This window comes from Corythoichthys intestinalis, chromosome 21, assembly GCF_030265065.1.
Source record: "Corythoichthys intestinalis isolate RoL2023-P3 chromosome 21, ASM3026506v1, whole genome shotgun sequence".
Lineage (NCBI taxonomy): Eukaryota > Metazoa > Chordata > Actinopteri > Syngnathiformes > Syngnathidae > Corythoichthys > Corythoichthys intestinalis.
This window is the reverse complement of record NC_080415.1, coordinates 34,260,138-34,277,324: the sequence shown is the minus strand read 5'-3', so window position 1 is coordinate 34,277,324 and position 17,187 is coordinate 34,260,138. Positions and strand designations below refer to the sequence as shown.

The window sequence follows — 17,187 nt, the reverse complement described above, 5'->3', positions numbered from 1 at the left end:
CAACATCATTTAGATTTTTATTTACAAATAAAGACATGAAATGATGACATAATAATAAAAATAATTACAAAAAAAATCTGTCTTATTATTCCAAGTAGAAAATTTTGAGTAATTTGAAGTCTGCATAAAAAACAACAACAACAAAAAGTGTTTTAAATGAGGTCTCCCTGTTTGGCAGTGAAGATGAAGACACAGGAAGCAAATGTCTTTTCGTACCGTTAACAAAACAAAAGATGAAATGTTGTCATTGGCGGCGATAGATGAACCATAGTTGCTGGAAAATGTTGCTGATTTAACATCCAGCACACAGAAGCATCGCCGTGTTACCACTTAGAACACTTGTTAAAAACATCGATGAGGATAGATCACTGCCAGCGGATTGGACATCTATCGCCGTCAATGGCAGTAAATAAGTTAATAATAAAAATTTTCTCCTTCATATTTTATTTTTGTCTTTATTGTTTATCAGAAAAACAAAAAAAGGGAAATAAAATAAACAGATAAACAAATAAACAGTAAATATTCCAATATTTTATTTTGAAATTATTCAATCTTTTAAAAGAAAAAACATTATTTTCAAATTATTTTTTGTTTAGTTCCCAAAATGTTGATTATTTGTATTGTATTTTTTAGTGCTGCAACAATTAATCGAATAACTCGAGTATTCGATTAGAAAAAAAATATTCAAATTAAATTTTGCTGCCTCGAGTATTTGTTTATAGTGGCTTTGTAATGGTTTGTTTTGAAAGTGTTTGCATTTAGTTTTATTGATTTGGGCGGATACACTGCCTCATTTCACATGGGTGAATCCCGCTGCTTCCTGTTAAGACCAACATAAGCCAAGTTTTTGTTTGAGCTAATGTTTTTTTTTTTTTTTAATACATTTGTAATTTAGTTTAAAGGTATATTTAGCCAATTTTTTTGTGGGACATTGTGTTTGAACTTTTTGATAAGAGCATTGTTAAAAAAAAAAAAAAAACTTGGCATTTTATAGCATTTAAACTAGCGGACTTTTGCTATGTAAGTTAGCCAATCGTTTTTTTGTTGTGCATATATCCTTTTATACCGTTTGAGGCTCAGGTCAGGTATTTTAATTTATGTTCCTTATCCGATTACTCGATTATTCGAACTAATCTGTTCATCGATTAATCGACTACTAAAATGATCGATAGCTGCAGGCCTAGTATTTTTCAAATTAAAGAGGGAAAACAACAACAGAAAATATGATAGCATTTTAAAAAGTAGATTTTAAAAATGTGTATAAAATTAAAAATGAACCCTCTCAGTCCGTTTACATTGGACATCTATCGCCGTCAATGACAGTGAATGAGCCCGATTGTAAAGTCTTTGGCACATTTAGCGTCCAAAAAGAAGGCGGCGCCAGGTCGCCTGCTCGTACCGTCGCTGGACACGCCCATTTTCAAATGGCCGACTCCCGCCCAGGCGGGGCGTCGGCTTCCCCGTCACGCTCGGCGTCCGGGCCGACACTGCCACCGTTGCCCTCGTCCGTATCCTCCCGGGCGTCGACGGCCACCTCGTTCTCGTAGCAGAACGACCCCGATGCGGACGGCGCGTACTTGCTCTCGGCCAGCTCGCGGGCGCTGCAGCGCGGCGTGCCGGGCACCTCGTAGGTGGCGTGGAAGCGCGAGTAGTCTACTTTGTAGTGGTCGTCCTCTTCAAAGAGCACGGGTTCGAAGCGGTACCCCCACAGGATCTCGCCGGCCACGTAGGAGCTTCGGCATTGCGTGGTCATGGCGGTGGCCTCCACCATGCCCTCGAGGATGACCACCACCTCCATGTCACAGGAGCGCAGGTCCCGCTCGGACATGCCGTACAGGGGGCTGTCCTCGTCGATGACGTGCACCACGGTGATGGGCGACAGCAGGAAGATGCGGTCCACGCCGCTGTCGAAGCCCACGTCCATGTCCGTCTGGTCCAGAGGGATGTACTCGCCCTCGGCGGTGGTGCGCGAGCGCAGGAGCTGCGCTCGTACGTGGGCCTCCACCAGGTGACTGCGGCGCAGGTTGCCCACCCGCCACATCAGGCAGAGCTTGTCGTCCCTCACGGCTACAGTGGCGTTGTGGCTAAAAACCAACGTCTCGTTCCTCTTCTTGGGCTTGGCCATCTTGGCCATGATGGCGCCGATAACGAAGGCGTCGATGACGCAGCCCACGATGCTCTGGAAGACCACGGCGAAGACGGCGGCCGGGCACTCGTCCGTCACGTAGCGGTAGCCGTAGCCGATGGTGGTCTGCGTCTCCACCGAGAAGAGGAAGGCGGCCGTGAAGGTGCCCACGTTAGAGACGCACTTGTGGCCGGTCCCGTGCGCCTCGAGGTCGCCGTGGAAGACGGCCAACAGCCAGAAGACGCAGGCGAAGAAGAGCCACGACAGCAGGAAGGCCGAGCAGAAGATCAGCAGCATCCAGCGCCAGCGCACGTCCACGCAGGTGGTGAAGATGTCCGCCAGGTAGCGCTGGCCCTTCTCGCTCACGTTGACGTAGCGCACATTGCAGTGGCCGTCCTTCTTCACAAAGCGGTTGGCCCGCCGTGCCGCGCCATAGGCCTGCTTGGCGCCCGCCTCCTCAATGGCGGCGCCGCAGTAGCGGCCCATGGCGCTGGCCCGCGCTCGCAGTTTACGCAATAAGTGCCGCGGGAACACTTTGGCGGCGCCGCTCGCTCGGGAAGTCGTCGCGCCGGGAGGCTCGGGTCACCGCTCCACCGGGGGTGCCGTCTGCCGAGGAGGAAAACAGTCAGCGACCTCCATGCTATTGCTAACACATTGAGGCTATTTGTTAGCCTTTCTATGGTTTTTCCTGTTATCTGTTAGCATCATGCTAGTGGAAGCTATAACCGCTTGTTTTATACACAAAGCTAGTGTTTAATCAAATAATGAACAAACTAAGTGTTTAATAAGCTTATTTTTCTCCGATTGGATGACAAAACCTTACTTAGAAAAACAACAAGCAACATTTTTGAAATGCTCGCTATATTTATTGTTATTTGCGTTGCTTCAATGAGACTTCCTGTCAAAGGTGTGAAGTCCAAGAAGAGGAAGAGTCACTTGTTGACTGTCTAGAGGTTCTCTCGGGTGCAGCCCACACGGGAGTCTCGCAACTTCTTCATTAGTCGCTGTCGTCACGGTGACGGAGTTTTAGTCGGCGCTGCTTGCTCGCTCTTCAGCTAAGGTTCATTAGCGCTCCTATCTTCCTCTGCTAATCCTTTTAGCATTTATTCCACTTGTATACAGTCAAACCTTACTATTATGCTTGACTAGTACTAGTAGCTCTTTTGTGCCCAACTAGTAGGCTTTTTTTATTTAAAGTTCAAAAACCATAGTTGATCTAAAAAAAAAAATCAAATTAAGCACATAATAACTTTGGCTTATTACTAGGAATGCAGCTATCAATTTTTTTAGTGTTCGATTAATTGATGAACTAGTTAGTTTGAATAATCGAGTAATCGAATGAGGATCTAAGTACAAGAAAAGAACAATTGGCTAACTTACATAGCAAAGGTCCGCTAGCTTAAATGCTATAAAATGCTAACTTTTTTTTATACAATGCTCTTAACAAATGGTTGAAACACATATTCCCACAAAAAGCGACTAAATATACCTATAAACTAAATTACGAATGTATTAAAAAAACATTAGCTCAAACAAAAACTTAGCTTATGTTGGTCAGCCATGTGAAATGAGTTATGTCATGTTCACTGCTGCCTCTAGAGGGCAGTGTGTCCACCCAAATCAACAAAACTAAATGCAAACACTTTCAAAACAAATCATTACAACGCCACTTTACTTTAATTCCAATCTTTTTTTTAATCATGAGTTAATCGATTAATCGTTACAGCACTACTTTTTGCCACCTAAAACCTCTTTATCCTTGTTATAGGTCATTATTTTTACTTACTGTAATGTTCGCTCTATAAGGCGCACCTGACTTTAAGCCGCCACCCACCCAATTTGGCACAAAAACGGCATTTGTTCATAGATAAACTGCACTTGACTATAAGCCGCAGCTGTCTTCACTGAATTTCAGGATATTTACGCCAAAAGATAGGTAACACTTCATTTGACAGCCGCATCATACGACTGTCATAAGACCAAATAAACCACCGTTGTGTGAAATTGTCAAGGTTTCAGAACCCCCCAAATTTTCCGTCATACGCCCTGAAGATATTTCCTATTATGTCTCAAAAATGCAGGGAGAAATCCGTCGCTTGCAGCTGCAAGGCTCAACCCTCCCCCACCGATTGTTGCTCAGTGTCAGTGAGTCAGCTGTGCTACATAATGGCTGGCTGAGGTGAAAGTCCTGAACTTTTTCCCTCATCGAAGAAAACGAAATCGCTGGTATGGGAATACTTCGGCTTCAAAAAAGGTACAGACCAACCGACATGTAAAACTTGTTTTAAAGGCAAGTAAACACTGTCGTGAATGTTTCCCACCAGCTTCAAGAGTTAATTCCAGCGTGTTTAGTGTGTCTAGCGGTGGTAAAACATGGTGTTTTTTTTTTTTGTCTCTGGCAACTATGTTGAGAAAGAGTGTATGTATAATGTAAACATGATACGAGTCATACACACATCGTATTTATGGAAAATAATTCAATTTTTGTTCTGATGGTACTAATGTTGAGCTGTGGGTTAACGCTCAGCTAAAAGACTGCTTTCATTTTAATTTTAGTTTTTTATTTTTAAACTTAACATTACACTTATGTTCCAATTTGCTAATATCTTTTGAAAAATAAAAATACTGTTCAATGGATTTTTTTACGCCCAGATACCTCAAAGTAACACATTTTAGAGCTGTAGTTGCAATACCATGATACTGTGAAACCGTGATAATTTGACCTAAGCTTAACATACCGTCAGAACATCATACCGGCACATGCCTAGTTCTGTGCTAATTATTTCTTCAGTTACTGTTCCAGTTGTTTCATTATTTTATTTTTTTATTCATTAATTTAAACTTTATTTGACTGTGGCACCATAAGACTGTCATTAGGCAATCATAATTATGACATGACACTGTCATGAGCATTGATGAATGCTTATGACAGATATAATTTTGTGTCATCCAGCAAATTATCTCACTTTTGAATGGATATGAAAGGTCCAAGCTGAAAATAAATGCAGTTCGTGACATAATTTGCCGGAAGACACTTAATGAGTGTTCAGTAAGTATTCAGTAATTCCCATGATAGTGTCATGTCATAATTATAACGGTCTTATGACAGTGTTATGATGCTGCTTTCAAATAAAGTGTTACCTATTAACCCAAATAAATCAACAAATAAGCCGCACTGAAAATGAAGGAAAAAAGTAGTGGCTTATAGTCTGAAAATTACGGTATATACAGTATTGCTACTTTACATATTATGTTTCAATTAGGGCTGTCAAAATTATCGCGTTAACGGCCGGTAATTAATTTCTGTAATTAATCACGTTAAAATATTTGACGGAATTAATGCACATGCCCCGCTCAAACAGATTAAAATGACAGGACAGTGCAATGTACACTTGTTACTTGTGTTTTTTGGAGTTTTGTCGCGCTCTGCTGGCGCTTGGGTGCGACTGATTTTATGGGCTTCAGGACCCATGAGCATAGTGTAATTATTGACATCAACAATGGCGGGCTACTAGTTTATTTTTTGATTGAAAATTTTACACGAAAACGAAAACATTGAGGGGTTTTAATATAAAATTTCTAGAACGTGTACTAACATTTATCTTTTAAGAACTACAAGTCTTTCTATCCATGGATCGCTTAAACAGAATATTAATCATGTTAATGCGATCTTGCTGATTTATTGTTATAATAAACAAATACAGTATGTTGAATGTACGTATATATCCATCTTGTGTCTTATCTTTCCATTCCAACAATAATTTACAGAAAAATATGGCATATTTTATTGATGGTTTGAATGGCAATTTATTACGATTAGTTAATTTTTAAACTGTAATTAACTCGATTAAAAATTTTAATCGTTTGACAGCCATAGTTTCAATATTCAAATAGTTTTTGTTTATTAAATATATATAAAATACTTTTTTTTTGGTATTTTTTTTAATTGTGTTAAAATTAATATGTAAATTAGAATGGTCATTAAAACAAAATAAATACAACTAAAATGAATAAAACAGAAACGCCCCTTACGTAGTTTTTTTCTCCCTGTTATGATACGTCAAAATTATTACTATTATTACAACTATTATTATTATTACTGCCAACCTCTCCCAGCCCTAATAGATTGGACGTCTAGCAGCGTCAGTGGCGCTGAAATATCATTAATTGACAATCCTTCCAGTCCAACTTAAATGGGACATCTATCGCCGTCAGTGGCACTTTGGCAGCCAATGAGTTAAATACAAAGCGCGTAGTATTCACCCATTCATCATGCACGTGTGCGCGTGCGTGTCGCTGCATCACAAATGCCTGACAAATGTTAACAACAGGTGCGCGCGCGCTTGACGCTGATGCAGTCCCGTGTAGACGCGCGCGTGTGCACTCACATTTAGTGAAGTTGGACCACAAACTTGAAGTGGTGAAGCAGCATCACAGCAGCCAGGTTCTTCTTGAGTTCTTGTTTCTCACAACGGTCTGGTTCAGTACCTCTTGCTCAGCGCAGGGTGGTGAATTCCGGCCAGCTCGGACGTGCGGTGTCATCCGGAACCGCGCAAGTATTGAGTGTGTCTGTGTGTGTCATGTGTGACTGTGTTTGCTTTGTCGCGCCGGTTCGATCCAGAGCGTTTTAAGCGCAAGGCACACACTGGGACCGCCCCCCAACAACCGCGAGCCCCCACTTCTAACCCCACCCCACCAATTAGGACCCACCCACGAGAGGTTTCTGATGCAAATCTGGAATAGGAATGAAATCAGAACAATAATTACTCACTTATAACCCTAGACTATCTGTTTTCCTATTATTTATTCTATTTTTTATTTTAATACATTTTTTTATACTGGAGTGCCACGTCAAATTTTGTTGTTGACAATGTTCTTGCTGACAATGACAATAAAATTCTATTCTATTCTATATTAGCAAACACTTGGAACATAATAATCATGTACTGCCAGGCTCACAGTTAAAATGGATTGGACGTTTATCCGTCATGTTGAAAGGGAATTAAATGTTTTTAACGGTCTAATGTAAATACTGAGGCCATCTCTACACCTAGCAGGGTTTTTTTTTTATTTAAACCGAGGATCCTATCCTAATATGTTGGGAAAAAATAAGTCTTGGTGTAAAGCTTGGTGTAAAGAAATCAACCGTGGGAGCAATTATTAGAAAATGGAAGACATACAAGACCATTGATAATCTCCCTTGATCTATGGCTCCATGCAAGATGTCACCCCGTGGTGTCAAAATGATAACAAGAACGGTGAGCAAAAATCCCAGAACCACACGGGGGGACCTAGTGAATGGCCTACAGAGAGCTGGGACATCAGTAACAAAGGCTACTACCAGTAACACAATGCGCCGCCAGGGACTCAAATCCTGCACTGCCAGACATGTCCCCCTGCTGAAGCCAGTACACGTCCAGGCCCGTCTTCGGTTCGCTAGAGAGCATTTGGATGATCCAGAAGAGGACTGGGAGAATGTGTTATGGTCAGATGAAACCAAAATAGAACTTTTTGGTAGAGACACAGGTTCTAGTGTTTGGAGGAGAAAGAATACTCAATTGCACCATACCCACTGTGAAGCATGGGTGTGGAACAGGGGTCGCGTTAACCGGATATTTTCCGTCGTTGACCGGTTTTTTAAAACGGTGACGGAAAAAACTGAAGTCCGTCCGTCATTTTGACAGGTTGCAATTCACACCCCAGACCACAGGGTGGCGAGTTAGCATATTAATTAGCTATTGTCTCTCTTAATGCATGACGTCGTTGGCTCTTCTGTCAGAGTATTGTAGCGTCACCGGGGTCTGGCGGCGGCACCGTGATTGACACATCAACGCGAGGTTCTTATTGGTGCACCCGGTGTGCCAGTGCGTCATCCAATTGATGGACAAGATTGCCGCCTGTGCATAGACCCCAATCACATGACGTCACAATTCCGCCCCCCTGACTGGAGCCGCCATATTGTGTGTCAGCTCGTCATGTTTACACATTACCGCTACGTACATGCCTCCTATTACGGCGTATTTTTCTGCTCGTTAATATTAATAATCAAAATGGTGAAGGCGTGTGTGGCGGTTGGTTGCTGTAACAGAGAAGATAGACGGAGAGACTTGAAGTTCTACCGTATTCTGAGAGACCCGAAGATGAGAGCGAGATGGACTGCTGTAATTCGACAAGAAATCTGGGCACCAAACGATCACCACAGACTATGTAGTAGTCATTTTATATCTGGTAAGATGCATTTAATATACATTTAGAAGATTTTGGGCTGACAATCACAATTAAGATCATTGTGTGACGTTGGTGATTGGGGTCTATATCGTTGCCTCTTTTTCTTTGGGGGCGGAGTTGTTGGCGGTAAGCAGAGTAAAAAGGGAGAAAAATACCACGACTTCCGTGTCTAATTTTTCGCCGCCAAGCAAGCGTTACAATATTAATTAAAAATGAATGAATACTAAATACTATTGAATATGTCATCATTATCATTTTAAAAATTTAAGTGACGGGTAAAAATAGACTATGACCGGATTTTTATGACCCTGTCAGTCAAAATGACAGACAACGAAAATGTCTAGCGCAACCTCTGGTGTGGAAACATCATGCTTTGGGTCTGTTTTTCTCCAAAGGGACCAGGACGACTGATCTGTGTAAAGGAAAGAATGAATGGGGCCATGTATTGAGAGATTTTGAGTGAAAATCTCTTTCCATCAGCAAGGGCATTGAAGATGAGATGTTGCTGGGTCTTTCAGCGTGACAACGATCCCAAAAACACAGCCAGGGTAACAAAGGAGTGGCTTCATAAGAAGTATTTCAAGGTCCTGGAGTGGCCTAGCCAGTCTCCAGATCTCAACCCCATAGAAAATCTGTGGCGGGAGTTGAAAGTCCGTGTTGCCCAACGACAGCCCCAAAACATCACTGTTCTAGAGGAGATCTGCATGGAGGAATGGGCCAAAATACCAGCAACAGTGTGTGAAAAGCTTGTGAAGAGTTACAGAAAACGTTTGTTCTCCGTTATTGCCAACAAAGGGTACATAACAAAGTATTGAGATGAACGTTTGGTATTGACCAAATACTTATTTTCCACCATGATTTGCAAATAAAATCTTTAAAAATCAAACAACAAATGTGCGGGCCGGTCGAGTTTGTTTTTGGCCCAAAAAGTTAACTCACTGGCTGCCATTGACGGCGCTAGACGTCCAATCAACTTTGACAGGTAGTCAAAATGCATTGGACGCCGAGCGTCGTCAATAGCACTGAAACAGGAGCATTCACAGCCAGTCTGTCTATCGTTGTCAGTGGAAGCCAAAGAGTGAATTTTGGGTCACTTCCTTTTAATTCTAGGGTACAACAGGTCACTTCCTGTCAATTTTGGATCATTTCCTGTTGATTTTTCGGGAATTTCCGGGTTACATCCTGTTAACTTTCATTAAAAGTTAATTTTTTTCTGAGTCAAATGCTGTTCATTTTCAGCTACTTCCTGTTGATTTTGGGTCAACTCCTGTTGATTTTTGGGCATTTATGGATCTGTTCCTATTAATTTTGGCGCATTTAAGGGTCACTTACTATTGATTTGAGGACATTTCTGGGTTAATTATTGTTTATTTTGGGTTACCTACTGTTGATTTGTGGGCATTTACGGGTCACATTTAATTTTGGTGCATTTACAGTATGAATGAGCTACAAGGAGCCTGTCAGGCACAACAACCCTGCCAGGGAGCCAGATCGGACTCCTTAGTGGGCAGTTTCTGGCCCGCGGGCCATTCGTTTGACACATCATGTACTAAATACACTTGATTGCAGGTGGGAATTTGAGGGGGGTGCTGGGGTTTGTGACCGGGCCTCTAAGGGGCCTGGTTTGCGAGCGTAAATTGGGCTTGGGTTGTGCGACGGGAGGGTCAAACGGAAAGGTAAGGTGATGTGTGGCGCTGTAATACAGTGTTCATGTGTTAAAATATCTCTGCCAGCGCTTGGCCGGTGGTCTGAAGGGGCCTGCTAAAAATTTCCACTTGCACCTCCAAATCGGCAAAGTTTGAATTTTTGTGGAAGGGGAGCAAAATATGCTGATGACCCCGAAATGCCATGTCAGCGATAAAATTAACTTACAAGAGATATGCTCAGTTAGTAGGGTTAGGGTCTTTAAGGGGTGATGAACTGTTTGAAAAATTATTTTGACCCATAATTCTTGTTTTGTTAATTTTTGTTGTTCGTTTCATTGCTTTGCAACGTTTATAGACAACATTTTACTGGCTAAGTCTTTATTTTAAATCCATATATACAATAGGAAAGTCAATTACATGAATTACATTTTTCGGGCACTAGGGGAGGGCACGGCCCTGCAATCTCCGCTATGCACACACCCTGTTGGATGGTTGACGGGGAGGGGGGGCTCCTGTTAATGCTCTTTGCACCTAGGTTCTATTCATGTTTGTTCTGCCACTGCCCGATTGCCTACACAATTGCATGCATAATAATTAAAGTTGCACCGATACCAGTATCGGTAGGGGGCGCCGATCCGGCCCGAATTAGTGGTATCGGTATTGACGAATACCAACATTTAGGGCGCCGATACCATCTACTGGTATCACTTGAACGCAAATATACAGTCCTCCCCACGTGAGCTAACTTCCCAAATCATTACATCTGTATGTCTTTGTCCCGAAATTACCAAACGAAATTTACACCTTTGTCTTCAATACTACGGATGTATGCGATGTTACGCTGCTCATCTAACATGGCATTCACAAATGATTAGCGTGCGTAAGCTAGCGCTTGCTGTTGCAGTGCCGATGGGATCAGAAAGGTTAAGACCGTGGGAGACTAAGCAAACAAATGGTTTCATGATGAACGATGAGTGGCAAATTAAGAGCGCCGTACTTCAAACTCGTCCTGTTTATGAAAGTCGATTGTCGTATGCTGGTGTTGTGCAGTAATGAGCAGAAGTGACCAGAAAAAACTCAAGCGGCGCAGCGCGCACACTACATATCATCAAATAGCAACCTAGATGTACTATGTTAGATCCCATGCCAACTCTCGCGAGCACACACTAGATATCATAAAATAGCAACCTAGATGCGCCTCATTAGATCCCATGCCATTAGCTGCGTGAGCCCAGAGCGACGCGTAGTCCATATACTACATTGATGAAATAGAAACCGCCATGACTGAATGGAAGTTAAGCAGGTCAAATCAATCCATACCAGTGACTATAGATAATGCTACAAATACTTCAGTACATGTTACTCGGACCACAAATAGGATGTTTTGCTTATATGGTAAATATACAGTAGCTGCTAAGAGAGCTGCAGCAATCAACAGTGTGCCCCACTTTACAAACAGTAAAGATTGTTCTCAGCACTTATATACAACATTTCTTCAGATCAGTAAGAAGTAAGCGCATAAATATTATGCACTAAAATGCTTGTTTATATGATGGCACTGTTATGTTTTGCTTGTTAGCAAATTAAAAAATAATAATAATAATAATAACAGTTGTATTTTCTGTTTCACAGCATTAAATGTATTGAATTGTATCGAAAATCGTACCGAACCGTGACTTAACTGTATCGTTGCATCCCTTATAGGTACATATATATGTATATATATATATATATACATACATATATATACATATGTATTTTTTTTTGCTAACAGAGTGGTATCGGAATGGTATCGGTATCGGCCAATACTGCACAGCCAGGTATCTGTATTGGTATCGGGCCCCAAAAATGGTATCGGTGCAACACTAATAATAATGCAATAAAATAACATTAAAACTACGAAATTAACAGGAAGTGCACCAAAATTAAGTGACATACAGGAGCTTACCAACCAGGAGAGCATAGAATTTCTTCCACAGAATTTCTCCAGAAATTGCATTTTCATTTAGCTTTTATTAACATTTTAAAAATTGATACATGTATTAATTAAAAAGTCTATCAAGTAGTACAACCATTTATGATATTTGTTATATTTGTTAAATGCCCAAAAACAGTCGCTTGCCCTATGAAGGGTTAAAGCTAGCTCATGTGCCACTCACTCTCCGTGTGTGTGAGCGTGTGTTAACCAAATGGGGGCGCTGTGGAGTGAAAAAAGTCGTCACGTTGTTCAGATCAGTGGAGCACACACACACAGGTGATGTTTTTACGTCTGGCGCTTTATTTAGTGTCAACAGAGGTCACACTTAAGCCAGCTCACAATAAAAGTTTGACTTTGTTCTGTTCTTCATTCGAATCTTTCCAAATTTTCATGTCAATGATTATAAAAGAAAATTAAAATTTACTTTTGGTGAGACAACAAACAGAAACCAGTAAGAAATGTGCTCAAAGGCTCATGCTAAATGCTAAAGACTAATATTTGTTTTCTTTTGTCATGTAAGGTCTAGTCAAAGGATCAGGTAGGTGTTTTTTGCTTTAGTAGTATACGTTCTGGAAGGAGTTTTCTTAAAATGATGCTTTCAAGGTATCATTTAGTATTAATCGGATAAAACATTTTTTAGGTAAAAAACAATTATAAATATGCATGACGAAACAAGACATTTCACTTAATATTGAAACATTTTTAGACCATCGATGTCTTTATTTTAGATGTACGTTGTTGAAAACAGCCAACAATTGCATCTCAGATGTAACTAGAAAAAAAAAATCACTGCTTTCACTCAAAAAAAACTTAAGAATTTTTTTTTTTTTTTTTAACCTAAAAATGTTTTTACACTTGATAACACACATCTTTGAAAAGTTCAGTGTTTTTCCCGCGTGTTTCAATTGAATTTCCATTTGCGTTAAGCTACTTTTAAGTTCTAGTTAAGTTTTAAGTTAATCTAAATCTAAGTTTTTGCAGTTTTCAAAATAAATGTATGACACCTGCTGTATTGGAGCACATTAGGCACCAGTGCTACTTGGTGTTTTATCCATCAATGACCACTGAGCTAAAATTGACAGTTAGCTTTATTATGTTTTTATTTTACACCCTCATCACTCTACAGTCCCTGACAAAAGTCTTGTCGCTTATCCATTTTGTAAAAACAATTGCTAATAACCTGACTTTTAATTATTCAATTGGTTTCAGAAATGGCTCATATGAAAGCTAAGACCCTCCCAAATTATGTTGAATGTACAAAAAATATATTTGTTTCACTGAAAAAAGATTGATCATTTAATGAAGACATAAAAGTCCAATTTTGGCAAGACGAAAGTTTTGTCGCCTACATAAAGTGGTGTGAAAATTGAACAAAAAATGTGCTTCAAATAGAAAAATATGTTACATAACATAAGCGAATGAAGTAGTGGTGCTGTGAGATCCAAATTTAATATTTTGTATGACTTCCATGGGCTTGAAGGACTGCGTCCATGCGGTTCGGCAAGGATTCATACAATTTATTGATGAAGTCATCAGGAACATCAAAGAAAGCAGTCTTGCATGGCTTCCAGAGTTCATCAACATTCTTGGGTTTCGTCTTCCATGCTTCTTCTTTCATCCTGTTCATGGGCTGGCCAGTCCTGGAGGATTTTGATCCTCTTTGCCTTGAACTTTGAGGTAGAGATTGAAGTATGCGATGGAGCACCATCCTGCTGCAGAATTTGTCCCTTTTTATGGTTAGGAATATAAGAGGCAGCTAATATTTGTTGATATTCCAGACTATTTATGTTGCCTTCCACTCTGCAGATCTCTCCCATACCCCCATACTGGATGTAACCCCAGACAATGATTTTTCCACCACCAAACTTCACTGTTTTCTGAGTGAATCTCGGATCCATGCGAGCTCCAGTAGCTCTCCTGCAATATTTGCGGTGACTGTGGTGTAATTCAATGGAAGATTCATCTGAAAAATCCACCTTTTGCCACTTTATAATAATAATAATACATTTTATTTTCCAGCATCCATCCTTTTGACAGGCTATGCCTGTGGGGCTTGGCAAATGCCACACATTTTTTCAATTGTCTTCACCCTGAGAGATCTGCGGGGTGAAATATCAACAAATCTTAGCTGCCTCTTACATTCCTAACCATAAAAAGGGACAAATTCTGCAGCAGGATGGTGCTCCATCGCATACTTCAATCTCTACGTCAAAGTTCCTCAAGGCAAAGATCAAGATCCTCCAGGACTGGCCTGCCCAGTCACCAGACATGAACATCATTGAGCATATCTGGGGTAGGATGAAAGAAGATGTTAGGTTTTGTATTTGTTTTCTCCTAGTGTAACTTGTCCCTATGATTGCCCATTGATTTCACCTGATGTGCCTTCTCCTTGCCTATCCCCCTGTGCTCACCTGTTCCTTGTTGTCTCGTTAACCCTTGTTTGCTTGTGTGTATATAAGCTCCCATTTTCTGTTCACTCCTCGTTGCGTCATTGTCAATGCCTGTGTCTGCGTCAAAGTTGAAGTCCTGTCCTAGCCCTCGTGTTCGTCTCAGTAAGTTTTTGATATTCAGCCTTTGTTAGTGACCTAAGTTATCTGTTGATAGTTTTTTGATCACCACAGCCTTTGTTTTGTACTTTGTGCCTTTTGTTAGTTATCATTAAAGCCTTTTTGAGTTCTCTGCCACCTGCCTTGCATTTTTGTTTCACTGCTTTTGGGTCCACACAACCTACCTGCCTGCCCGCGCATTCCCTGACAGAATGACGCAACCACTAGTGGACCCAGCGGGAAACAACCGGCACCGGCATGCTCGCCGACGGCTTTCTGCCCGTTCCCCCGATTTTGTGTTCCCTCGGCATATATTTTTGGAGTCTGATTCTGACTCAGACCTGGATTTTGATTTCACGCCCTCCGTTTCCCCTGGTAATTTTTCCTTCCACCCGTCGCACTTTGTGTCCCGTTCCGAAATCTTGGCCAAAGACTCCTACCTGGGATCCCGGTGGGCCATCTATCGGGGACCCCCCCGGGGTGGTCTGCGGGGACGCCCAGGCTCACTGCGGCCTAATGGGGCTATTCTGCCGCCCCTGCCACCTGAAGGCACTCAGCAAAAGCCTCGGCGTGGCCGTCAACGCCGACGGCGGGCGGCGGTGCTGACGTCGTGGGTTCCCGAAGCTCCCGCGCCGGCTCCACGCAGTCAAGTTCCTCCCGCGCCGGCTCCACGCAGTCAAGTTCCTCCCGCGCCGGCTCCACGCAGTCAAGTTCCTCCCGCGCCGGCTCCACGCAGTCAAGTTCCTCCCGCGCCGGCTCCACGCAGTCAAGTTCCTCCCGCGCCGGCTCCACGCAGTCAAGTTCCTCCCGCGCCGGCTCCACGCAGTCAAGTTCCTCCCGCGCCGGCTCCCCGCAGTCAAGTTCCTCCCGCGCCGGCTCCACGCAGTCAAGTTCCTCCCGCGCCGGCTCCCCGCAGTCAAGTTCCTCCCGCGCCGGCTCCCCGCAGTCAAGTTCCTCCCGCGCCGGCTCCCCGCAGTCAAGTTCCTCCCGCGCCGGCTCCCCGCAGTCAAGTTCCTCCCGCGCCGGCTCCCCGCAGTCAAGTTCCTCCCGCGCCGGCTCCCCGCAGTCAAGTTCCTCCCGCGCCGGCTCCCCGCAGTCAAGTTCCTCCCGCGCCGGCTCCCCGCAGTCAAGTTCCTCCAGCGCCGGCTCCCCGCAGTCAAGTGCCCGCGCCGACGTCCAAGCTGCCCGAGATGCCCGTCCCGGCGCCTCGTCGCCTAGTCCCTGTCCCGGCGCCTCGTCGCCTAGTCCCTGTCCCGGCACCTCGCCGTCTGGCCTCCGTTCCAGTGCCTGCGCTGATTCCACGCAGTCCAGTGCCCGCGCCAAAGTCCAAGCTGCCCGAGGTGCCCGTCCCGGCGCCTCGTCGCCTACTCCCTGTCCCGGCACCTCGCCGTCTGGCCTCCGTTCCAGTGCCCGCGCCGACTCCACGCAGTCTAGTGCCCGCGCCAACGTCCAAGCTGCCCGAGGTGCCCGTCCCGGCGCCTCGTCGCCTAGTCCCTGTCCCGGCGCCTCGCCGTCTGACCTTCGTTCCAGTGCCCGACGACTCCGCTGCTGTTCCGCCAGCAGACTCCTGCGACTCCGCTGCTGTTCCGCCAGCAGACTCCTGCGACTCCGCTGCTGTTCCGCCAGCAGACTCCTGCGACTCCGCTGCTGTTCCGCCAGCAGACTCCTGCGACTCCGCTGCTGTTCCGCCAGCAGACTCCTGCGACGCCGCTGCTGTTCCGCCAGCAGTCTCCTGCGACGACGCCGCTGCTGTTCCGCCAGCAGTCTCCTGCGACGCCGCCGCTGCTGTTCCGCCAGCAGTCTCCTGCGACGGCTCCGCTGCTGTTCCGCCGGCAGTCTCCTGCGACGGCTCCGCTGCTGTTCCGCCGGCAGTCTCCTGCGACGACTCCGCTGCTGTTCCGCCGGCAGTCTCCGACGACGACTCCGCTGCTGTTCCGCCAGCAGTCTCCGACGACGACTCCGCTGCTGTTCCGCCAGCAGACGACGACGACGACGCCTCAGTGCCTGGTCCGCCCGACTCCGACGACGCCTCAGTGCCTGGTCCGCCCGACTCCGACGACGACTCAGTGCCTGGTCCGCCCGACTCCGACGACGTGCCTGACTCTCTTTACGATGACGACGACGTCGCTCCTCGCTTCCTGCCACGGCTTAGTGGCATGAACGGCAAAGTCCTACCTCGCCCGGGGCGCCCGCCTGATCATCCTGTGCGGTCACCCAACGTCTGGCGCCCCAAACGCCCACCCGGTCGACCCGTGCAATCGGCCCACGTCTGGCGTCCTGGACGCCCGCCTGACTAGCCCTGACGGGCTAATGTTGCTCCCTCCTTCAGCATCCTTCTTCTCGCCGTGTTTGGGACTTTGTTTTCATCGGGACGTCTGGGATCCGTCCCTTGAGGGGGGGGTACTGTTAGGTTTTGTATTTGTTTTCTCCTAGTGTAACTTGTCCCTATGATTGCCCATTGATTTCACCTGATGTGCCTTCTCCTTGCCTATCCCCCTGTGCTCACCTGTTCCTTGTTGTCTCGTTAACCCTTGTTTGCTTGTGTGTATATAAGCTCCCATTTTCTGTTCACTCCTCGTTGCGTCATTGTCAATGCCTGTGTCTGCGTCAAAGTTGAAGTCCTGTCCTAGCCCTCGTGTTCGTCTCAGTAAGTTTTTGATATTC

General features: G+C 44.5%; 2 protein-coding genes across 5 annotated transcripts in view; one reads left to right on the top strand and one right to left on the bottom strand.

Annotated features, from left to right (window-relative positions):
- The window catches only part of gprc5c (G protein-coupled receptor, class C, group 5, member C), a 93,115-nt gene that overhangs the window by 22,596 nt on the left and 53,332 nt on the right, over window positions 1-17,187 (top strand). For 3 of the 4 annotated variants that reach the window (XM_057826087.1, XM_057826094.1, XM_057826090.1), the window contains one exon: window positions 4,207-4,379. The exons of the other annotated variant lie outside the window; for it this stretch is intronic. The gene's annotated coding sequence lies outside the window, so the exon portion shown is untranslated. The remainder of the gene's footprint in view (window positions 1-4,206; window positions 4,380-17,187) is intronic. 4 annotated transcript variants of the gene reach the window in all.
- Window positions 5-6,752, bottom strand: kcnj2a (potassium inwardly rectifying channel subfamily J member 2a). The gene is made up of 2 exons (XM_057826095.1): window positions 6,514-6,752; window positions 5-2,731 (listed from the first exon to the last, which is right to left on the bottom strand). Exon 2 carries the CDS (start codon window positions 2,609-2,611, stop codon window positions 1,421-1,423), a length of 1,191 nt encoding a protein of 396 aa, XP_057682078.1. The 5' UTR covers window positions 2,612-2,731; window positions 6,514-6,752; the 3' UTR covers window positions 5-1,420.

Bases quoted from the DNA above. Each gene is read 5' to 3' on its own strand.
- kcnj2a (XM_057826095.1), bottom strand. From the start codon at position 2,611: ATGGGCCGCTACTGCGGCGCCGCCATTGAGGAGGCGGGCGCCAAGCAG.